Source organism: Quercus suber, unplaced genomic scaffold, assembly GCF_002906115.3.
Source record: "Quercus suber isolate HL8 unplaced genomic scaffold, Cork oak 2.0 scaffold_129, whole genome shotgun sequence".
NCBI lineage: Eukaryota > Viridiplantae > Streptophyta > Magnoliopsida > Fagales > Fagaceae > Quercus > Quercus suber.
The window spans coordinates 997,052-1,008,037 of record NW_027069592.1 but is presented as its reverse complement, the minus strand read 5'-3'; the positions used below and the strand labels follow the sequence as shown (position 1 = coordinate 1,008,037).

The following is a 10,986-nucleotide window of genomic DNA, read 5'->3' as shown; positions in this document are numbered from 1 at the left end:
AAATACAATGGGCTTGCAAACATAAATAATACTAAATAATAATCTTCTTGTGTCTCCCTCATCATTCTCCTCTGGTTGGAGAAAACTCGACCTCGAGTTCTAAAGTATTGAAGGATTAGGATGCTGACAAGTAACACTTGCTTCAAATCTAGAATACCTTAGGGAGCACAGGGAAAAGAAAAACCTTGAATTCCACCACATCAAACTCATTTGGAATAACAAAATCAATGTGTGGAATCAGTATAATCTCGTCTTGAACCTTATGAACCATAGGAAGCATTGCAGTTTTAACCTCTTCGACTTCACCAAGATGTAGATCTTCAAGGACTGTGGAGGGTTGATTAGAAACACTTCAACAACTTCAACTTTCACATCATGTGCACCCTCTAATGTAATACTCTCTTTAGGCGCCATCTTTTCACCTTGTTGCTCTTCAATAGATTCATTTCCCTGCACGCATGTTAAAGTAACACTTGTTGAGCATGTACGTTTGTGTCAACATTAGACTTTGGTGTTGCTGGAGGATTCTCAACGACCAAGATATCATCATCAATGTTGTCTCCTATTGGGGCAGCAAGAAGTTCATTGTGATCTAATGTCCTTGGTTTCCCAATTGAATCGGATTGAGTCTTCTTGTGTTGAGCAATCATGTCTTGAATGTCTTTCATGAGCTTTACAGTTAATTCTGTCACTTCCCTGGTAGATATTTCCTTGGTAGATTGTTCAAAAGTGTGTTGAGGACATGAAATGGGATGAGAATGAGGATTCATCTTATTTGCTTCAACTTGAAGAGCACCACACTGAGATTGGGGTAGATACTTAGCTCGATAGTATGGTGACAAATACTCATCACAAAGCTTTTCTTTCATATCTTCCCACACACTGATGGCAGGTTCATAATCCACATAGCGGAAATATTCAAGCTTCTCCCAAAACCTTTGTGCGTGACCTCTTAACTTCAACTTGGCATACCTAACCTTTTTATTATCTGCCCAATTTGCTTGCTCAAAGAATTGCTCCATCCCATTTATCCAGTTGACAAAATCTCGTGGATAACATCATCACCATCAAAATAAGGTGCGTCAGATATTACCATAGCTCACCTTGTCAGTGGTTAACTTACTGCACTTGATAGTCACGGGCTTGGCCCCTCAATTGAGTGGGTTCAAAACTGAAAAGAAAAATCTCTGCAATGAGAGTCTTCTGAAGGGTAGCACAATTATAGGACAGCAACTTTTTTTTTTTTTGGGTATGTGATTTTTTTTTTTTTTTTTTTTTTTTTTTTTTTTTTTTTTTTTTTTCTGATTCTTTCCTGCGGTAATTCTTCAACGGATCGGTGTTTGCTCTGATACCAAATATGACGCAGGACAACCAGAACGAAAACTGAAATAACAGAAAAATAAAAGATATGACCTAGGAGTCAGCACCTAGGCCTTGCTTGGAGTCAGCACCAAGCGGAGAAACCACTAGGAGTCAGCACCTAGGGTAGACCTGGAGTCAGCACCAGACCAAAGAAAGACCAAACGGCCATTGTTTTCATTCATCAAAAATATCAGCTATCTCCTCAAGGAGTACAATAGTTTGTTTATATAGGATTGCTAAACTCTAGTTCTAATTGGCTAGGAAACCCTAATTGCCTTATTACAAAAATAACCTTACTTTTAAATTAAAATACTAAAAGCCCAATAACTAAAAGCCCAATAAACTAATAGACCTAAAACATAAAAATACAATGGGCTTGCAAACATAAATAATACTAAATAATAATCTTCTTGTGTCTCCCGCATCAGAGTGCCTTTGGCACATGAGGACGTAATCCTTGAATATTGTGTATACTATAATTACAATCTGGTATTGTCTTCAACTGTAGTCTCATTTTGCAGGTGGAAGCTTTAGCAGTTAAGTTGACTCAGAAAGAAGGAGAATTGATTCAAGAGAAGTTTGAAGTGAAAAAGCTAGCAAGCTACCTCAAACAGGTTATTTAATGACGTTCCATATATTCATATAGAATAATAGTTATTACAGCTCCATCCTTTTTCATAACCTATGTTTCTACTGCGATTCATCTTATTGAATTTAGAGCCTATAAGGATAATAATTACTCATTGGTTAGTGTCTAATATTCATATGATATTACACTCAGACTTGTTGGTTGGTGCATGTGGACTTGGATATAACTTGAGCACATTGCGTCGATAGTCAACCCATGCCCAATGGTCTGAGAAAAGCAATTTTGCTTAGGTCCAAACTTGATTTTCTATTTGCTGAAGCCATCTTAGATTATGATTTTCTATTTGCTGAAGCCGTCTTTATGACATAATATCAAATTTTAATATGTAAAGTTCTTATTCAATTTTTTTTGTTCATCTATCTTTTGTGTTCCTTTAATAGTATGCTATTATTAGCTTCTACAAATGATTCCTTTTCCATCTAGCTTTTTCCATTGGCAAGAAAGGATTTGAATACTTCAGGGATTGACTTTAACAATCATCATCCTTTTACTTTACTAAGTTATTATAACTGTTATCCATGGAACAGTTTTTCGCAGATGCACACTTTTAATATAGCTTTTCTTATTCATTTTTATTTTCTTTTATGTATATGATATTTTATATTTGTCCCTGAATTCAGTTCATTCCTTTGGCTACAGGCTTCTGAAGATGCAAAAAAGTTAGTTAATCAAGAGAAATCTTTTGCTTGTGCTGAAATTGAGAGTGCTAGGTCCGTAGTACAGAGAATTGGAGAGGCCCTTGAAGAACAAGAAAGAAATTCCCAGGCTTCTAAAAATCAGGTTTGAATGGGTCGTTTTAAACTTATATGTATCTTCAATTTTGCTTACCTTTTATGTATTCTAAATTTCTAATAATGAAAGGGACATTGGTGACAGATCAACAACGTGTTGTTTAGATTTGGTGAGGATAATTTTGTTTTGCATTTGATTTTCCATACCATCAGGATGTGGAGGAACTAATAGAGGAGGTTCAAGAGGCAAGGAGAATAAAATTATTGCATCAGCCAAGCAAGGTGCAATACTTTTTCCACTAAGCTATGTTTTTGCGCGCACATGCACACACACACACACACACACACACACACATGTATATAGTCAAATATCATGTTTCAACTTCTTAGTTTATACACTTAGTTGATAGCAAGTCTAATAAAGGAGTGAAACAACAAACTTTTCAAGAGTTTGTGCAATGTTCTTCACAAGATATGGTGCTAAAGGATAGAAGTGGTTTTGTTTTGAAATAAAACTTTTGCATGCTCTTCTCAATTATGTACTAGTCTGCAGACCTCTCTCTCTCTCTCTCTCTCTCTCTCTCTTAATAATTGAGAGACACTGGATTTGGTTTTGGCTGATGCTCACAGTTAGGGTCAGATTTTGTCATGGTAACGCACAATTGGATGAAAACATTTGCACAAACACTGACATTAGTGAATTTTTCATTCATTAATATATTTGATTAAGTTAGAATTATTTGATAGTTTATATATTTCATTATCATAATTGTATTATAACTTAGTTACTTCATATTAATAGTATAAACCTACTCTTTTTCTTCACTATCAAAAGAAAACCTACTCTTTTTCTTCCAGAGTTTGTAGGTTTGCCTTCAAAAAATTGTGGCTACTTCCAGGCTAATGTCAGTGCTTGTGCAAATGCTTATTTATTTATTTTTAAAAATTTATTTTCTGCATTTTGCTCCCCTCAATATCTACCATTTATTATGATTTTACGCTAAATAGGTAATAACGATGTATGCTGTTAACTGAAATTTTTTTACAACATTCTTTAGCAATAATTTCATTCTATACATATTTCATTATTGTTGACATAATAAGGATATGCCTTACTCTGCATAATTTCTGAAATTTTTTAGTTACCCATCTGTGGTTCACTTATGTAGTTTGAGATAGATTTTACCTTTTCAAATTATGAAGAGATGCGTTATGTTTGCAGGTGGTTGACATGGAATATGAGCTTCGTGCACTAAGGGCTCAAATTTGGGAGAAATCTGTATTTTCGGTTAAGCTTCAAAAAGAGGTTTGTTAACTATCTTGTTTTTACTTTTCACAAATTTTATTTGATATTTTTTCCTAGCCTTAACTAAGAGAGTTTATGTTTGGCTATATTACTGACTTGGTTAATACATCCAAACACCTCTTTTGCTTCTTGAAGCTGAAATGAAGGTGAATGGTATTTGTTCAAATTGAGTTATTTTCAGATTTATCTGAATTTGTTTTTCAAAAGTAAATTCCTAAACCTTCAGTTCATGACATGTTTCTGTACTGCTTTGCTAATGTCTTGTCTAATTGTTCTAACAAACTTATGATCAACAGGAGTAATGGACCCAACTTCAGCTGGTTACATTGAACTTGGTCTGATAATGACTAGAAATTTTTTGCTTTGGGAAACTGTACACCAAAGGAGAAAATGATAATAAAATTTACAAAATAGCGTCACCTGGCTTAGTGCTAACATTACATACATCAAACACTGACATGTAACTAATGGGTTCAGGTCCTCCCTACCAGCTTTTCTCACCCTAAGTTTAGTTACGTGTTGGCCAATTATATATTTTAGGTATTATTGAGTTGGAGTATATGAGTGAGACCTCTGTCATTATGTATATAAAACTCTATTTTCTTAATTTCTGGGAAGGAAAATTATGCTAGCTGCATATTTTTCTATCTGTGTAGTTCCAGACTATGTTCTGACATCTGATTAATTTTGTCAATCTGAGTGCAATTATGACTACATTTAACATCTGATCTCTTTTTTCAGTTGTTTAATCATAATATATTATTTAATAATTAGGAATGCAAGAAAATTTGTTCAAGATAGTTTTATGAAAGACCTCATATCCTTTCTATTTCCAGCTGGCAATACGCAAGAGGGATGAGGAGAACAAATTCCGTTTATATGTCTTAGAAGGTTCTGAAAATTTAGGTTCATATCTACAACTAAAGCCTTGCTCAGACAAGGCTTCACAACTTTCAAATTGTTCAATTCAGTGGCACCGCCTGTCACCTGAAGGCCGCTGGAAGGAAATTATTTCAGGTATTTATGCAATAATTTTTCTCCAACTTGTGATTGACCTCGTGTGCTCAATGTGAATCTTTCTCAGTAGAATCAGTTCATATGATTAAACATTTGACATATCTAGCATTGTGGTATATCCTTACCTATCTGTAAATTATTCCTGCTTTAGTTATCTGTATGATTATAATGTAGTGCATGTTGTTCCTTTTTACATTCACTTTATAGTGACTTGAGTTAAGGTTTAATGAAAAAACCAATTTGTCTAAAATTGTGGGTTTGGACCTTCTCACCCTCGTTATAAAATGAAAGAAAGAAAAAAAAAAAAAAAAAAAAAAACTTTCACTGGTAGAACCCCATTACCATTTTCAGCATTAAAAAAATAATCCAAAGTGTTAGCAGATCTAGGATTTCCTTGTCCCTTTAAGGAGGAAGATTTCATTTGCACAGCTGCTAATACGATCCTATAATCAAAAGCCATCTATTATGGAATGTCTTATCCAATTCTTCTCATTTGAAAACTCAAACTAGGCTATATATGTATCATATTATAATATCACACCAACGTTTCTAGCATCCAGCTTGTAAGTTATGCTACTAATTTTCTAAATATCTATTGGAGCTCATACCACCATTTATTATTTCGTAGATGTTATTCTAATGTTTATTCATAACTCGTAAAGTTGACTATTTGCCATAAAAGAACACAATATTTTATGATATGAGCTCATCCCCCTTAATTACCTGTAACCATTTAAATGAAAGAGTGGAACTTTTTCTAGCGAACCAAATCTTGTGAAATAATCAATCTCAATATGATACCATGGCATAATGGGCCACTTATATGAGTTAAAGGTGATTTTTATGATAAAATGTTTATCAAATGTCTCCATTGGTGGAACATTTGCCCCAAATACTTAGATTATTAATATGTGAGCCAAAAATGTATAACAAACATACACTAACACTGCTTCTCACGGGCAAACCCACCAAATAACCCTGAACTATAATGGGCCATGCAAATGTAGAATTGAAGAAATTCCCAATAATAGGGGTAAAAATTAAAATTCACTTAATTTGATCACGATGTAAAGAAACTAACAAAATAAAGTGCAAAAATCAAATGACACAGCATGCTAGTTGCAACTTCTAACTGGTAAAGTTTAGTTTCAGTTAATTGGGTATTTGGGTTCCACAAATTTGATTTGTTCTATAGATTGTATATTTGTTGGTTTACATCTTTCTTTGTCTTACGTGGTTCATCTTTCCACTTCATCAGGTGCCAACAAATCCATTTATGCTCCAGAACCCTTTGATGTTGGGCGAATCTTACAAGCCGAAATTGTTTCAAATGGCCAAAAATTGACAGTCACAACTTCTGGTCCTATTGATCCAGGTTGGTTTTGATCATAAATCTTCATGTAATTTCTGCAAATATTTTTACTTATCTCTGGTATTAATTTGTAACCTGGATCAAATTGTCTGATTAGGGGTTCTTATAGGTTTTGGCTCGGTACATCCTATTTGATGCTTAGAGATGTTGAGAAAAATGAGGCTAACTAAAATTTCCTTTAACAGCTGCAGGACTTGGAAGTTATGTAGAGACACTTTTACGAAAATCTAACACTGAATTCAATGTATGTTGTCCTACTCTTTTTAGTTACTTCCAGTGCCTTATATGTGATGATTCTTATTGAGCTAATAATGAGTATTTATTGTTAACTACAAAAACAAAATATGACAAAAAATATAAAACAATGGTGTCTTGTTCAATTACTTTCTAATTGATTTGTCCACCACACACCTTTAATCCTTTTATGCTTATGATTTGTATGCTAGTGATTGAGCCAATGGTAATATCCTGATCTCTATGTTTCATGTCATGCATGTGTGTTCATTTCTTTAAAGAAAGTTTTTTAAGATGGAGATTTGAAGAATCTCTCTCTCTCTCTCTCTCTCTTCCCCATCAGAAATTGCTCCAAAAGAAAGGGGAGTTTCTTTGACAGCACTATATATTTTGGGCCAATCATGGTCCCAACAGGTGGTTTTCACTCCCTTATTTGGAGAGTTATCTTCACATAGATATAAAAAATCATATTTGATTAGGGATACTCTATTCCTATTTTTGATATTAATTGGCAAGGGGAAATTATTGTCTCTGTGTAGTCAAGTCATTTAGAATGCTGAGTTCTGCTCTAGGACCATAACTGATGCAAAGTAGATCTTGGCTTAAAGACTGTTACGTATATAATGTGACATCTCTATTGTTATTTGCTTGGAATTATGTGGTTCTGTAACACCTTTTGGATGATCAAAACTTAAACATAAACTGTACAGAAATTTGTCCATGAATTCTTCAGAGTACATTGTTTTAGTTCTAATTAATTCATGAAAATGTGGACAAAGAGAACCATGGTATCGCGGCTAGGGCTGGTCTGCGCAATTTAGTTCTTATCAAGTTTTGATATTTGTTGTTTTATAGGTAGTTATTTCCCAGATGAATGGACAAGATCATGCATCACACTCTGTTCATGTATTTCATGTGGGAAAGATGAGAATAAAGCTCAGTAGAGGATGGATTACAAAGGCTAGAGAAAATTATTCCTCGTCAATGCAGGTAATCTTTATAGCTGGCAATTATTTTTGTCTTCACTGGATTTTGTAGTCTTTATAGCTGGCTAGAGAAATGATCTACTATTAACGGACTTTCCTTTAAGACTGAGATTTTCCATTGAAACTTTTTACCATTATTTCTTTCCATTGTAATTTGTATGAAGTATTCTCGCGTAGAGGAATATCTTAAACTAATTCTTTCCTGACCTCTAGCTATGTGGAGGTAGAGGTGACATTAATAATTCAGCCAAGGCATTGTTTTGGCAAGCAAGGAAGGGCCTCTCGTATGTATTAACATTTGAATCAGAGCGAGACAGAAATGCAGCTGTTATGCTTGCCAGGAAATATGCTTTTGATTGCAATGTATGTATCTTTTTCCTTTTTGCGTTTTACTAATGTCTACTTTCATTATTGGTGTTGTCAACTATTTCTTACATGTGAAAGTGAAACTTAGTAAGACATGGGAAATTTAAGCCCCCACTGAGAGCCCACAGAAAGATTGGTTGAAGTTTATGCCCCACCCCCTTTCACCCCAAAAGTTCTACCCAAAAGATGTGCTTTTAGCTTAGGTTATCATATCTTGTGAATTTTTACATATTTTAATCACCATGATCAATCAAGTGCTTAGCCCTCTATATATTTTGCCTTTCTGTATGCATCACCAAATTCAAAAAAGGGCTCAGTGGAAATTATTTGCCAGTGTCCTGCTATGTTTTTTTCTTCTTTAATTTTTCTCTTCATATGGAGTTTGAAATGGGAAAACCTTTAATGATGACAGGTCATGCTTGCTGGACCGGATGATCAAGTATAGAAGTTAACATTACTGACTGAGTTTATTTTATATGCAAGTACAATCAGGTTTTCACTGTGTGAGAGTAAGATGTGTGCATTTGTCTTGTCAGAAGATCCATCTTTGTTATAGTAATTGGGCTTGCACTAATAGGGTTGAATCATTTTAGGCATGGTTTTTTGTTTGCCTAATCATTTGTTGTAACCAATTTACCATTTCAATATTAATGGTTTCATTTGTGCTTTGTGGCTGATTTGCATATATTGGCAGTTTTGTATATCTTGGCACATTTGCACCATGAGATGGCAATTTCTTTTGAAGAATAACTGGTTAGGTGTCTGACAGCACCTAATCAATTCGTTTTTGTTTGTTTGTTTGTTTGTTTGTTTTTATTTTTTTTATTTTTTTTATTTTAATTTTTTATCTTCTCGTTTTTATTTGGCAACAGTAATTAATTTTTTTAATTAGATGAATATTGGACATATATTGAGAAAATGATTTTTATTTGATTTGTAGATTATAGAAAGTCAACTACATTATTTGATTTTTCAAAAGAACAAATGCAAATAATTCAGAAGCCAATGTTGATGATGCGGCATTGCGAACTCCTGCTGTTGATATCCCAAATTTGAAAATTCTCAAAAGAATTTTTTTTTTAAAATTTAAATTGAAATTAATGAACTTGATATTAGTTCGTTGAAGTGTGATCCAGAATTGCATCCACAAATATGGGATTACCATGTAAATCAATGTGATAAATCAATGAATATTTTTGGGGAAAATGCCCTCACACCTCCTGAACTTTCAACTAGTTGTGAAGACACCCCTTGGACCTTTATATTAGCCATTTGTCTCACTGGAGCCGGAGTTTGCTTTCCACGCCGTCCAACTCCTATGCAAGTCAATTAGGCCAGAGTAGAAAACTCACACAACACAAAATGCAAAATCAAATCAATATCAACAAACAACACACCCATTTGCATAATCAAATCAGCCATCTGCATATTCAAAGCAACATCAACTAAATAGTAGAAACCTAATAAAAAGTGAAAAAAATTGAAAGGAAAGAAAACCATAATAGAGCTTATGATTGAAGCAAACATAGATCTAACGTAATATTTGAAATTCCAAATAAAATACAAAATCAAACACCAAATCCCTCACCGACATAAACGTCTCCTTTAGAGCTTACAACCAATTAAACCCAAGTCTCGCCACCCAAAAAAAAAAAAAAAAAAAAAAAGCTTAATTGCAAATGCTAGAATCATTGAAAGCACCCAAGGAGGCCAATGAGCTTGCTGAAAAGCCTTGCTCAAACTTGGCACCAAGTATCTTAGACTACCTTCTGATCTCATCCTTGTTTACCATATCAACCATGGTTGTCAAAATCGGGATCCTATATAAGATCGTTGAAGGTAAATGAGATCGTCGATCGTAGGATTCTACATTATTTGAGGGGAAAAAAAAAAAAACAAATTGGTATGTTAAATAATCACAAAAATTATACATTCATAAAAAATCAAAAATTTGCATCCATTTGATATAATTACCATGCATCATTACATCAATTTGTATGCATCATTTAAAATGTCAAAAATCTCAAAACGTAACACTCTATTGGAATGTAATTTTTTGTTTGTTTTCAACTAACACTCTATCTCGCTACATTAGAATAGCAAAATTTGATCTATTGGAATATTATTTTTTATTGGGTCCAACTGAACATTCTGTTAAGTTAAAGAAGATTACAAGAAACCAAAATCGTTTGGAATTGTCAGAATCGTACGATTCTGAACGATTGCTAAGATCCTTGAAAGATTTAGATCGTTTTGGACAGGTGAGATCATAAAATCGTAGGATCTAGATCGGGATTTTGACAACCATGATATCACTTCTCTAAGACCATGGCCCTCACCTTAAGATGATTCACCACTAACATGCATTATAGTATTGGTCACCCCTAATGGGCCATGCCAAGAGTGGGACCCACACACAATTGCCACTACAGTAAAGTTCAAACCACAATGAGATACAAATCCACCTGTTGATGTATGACTCAGTATCAACAACTGTGGTGCCCACGTGTATTATCAAACCCTTCTTCCCTACTTTCCCATCCAACTCATTATTAGGAAAATAATTAGATCTTTTTTGGATGACCCATATTATGAAACCCTTCTTTAATTGAACTTGTTTTTCATAAAAACAACTAAACAAAGCTGGTATTTGAGGTGAGTTGAGTTGAGTTTGGTTTGGTTCAATGGGCTTTGACTCTGGTCAGACAACAAATGGCTGGTCTCTCTCTCTCTCTCTCTCTCTCTCTCTCTCTCTCTCTCTCTCTCTCTCTCTCTCTCTCTCTCTCTCTCACTCTAATCCTGACCCCAAGGTTTCTCTCTCCTCAACCATTGAATTCATGGATTAGATTTGTTTTTTTGAAGTCAACATGAGTCTCACGTGACTGTTCTGTTAGTATTCTAATAAGAAACTAACTAATGTATTGATTTGGCAACTATGAATAGTTTATGGAGTGAATTTGTCA

General features: G+C 34.1%; 1 protein-coding gene across 1 annotated transcript; it reads left to right on the top strand.

Annotated features, from left to right (window-relative positions):
- Positions 1–1,841: 1,841 nt before the first annotated feature.
- On the top strand, positions 1,842–8,691 carry LOC112040766 (stomatal closure-related actin-binding protein 2; the record flags this gene model as incomplete). Its single annotated transcript, XM_024073667.2, has 10 exons — positions 1,842–1,976; positions 2,651–2,791; positions 2,956–3,024; positions 3,965–4,048; positions 4,885–5,065; positions 6,324–6,440; positions 6,623–6,681; positions 7,527–7,661; positions 7,871–8,020; positions 8,436–8,691. Coding segments are annotated over 10 exons (1,104 nt in total), but the record flags the coding sequence as incomplete, so codon positions are not given.
- Positions 8,692–10,986: the final 2,295 nt, after the last annotated feature.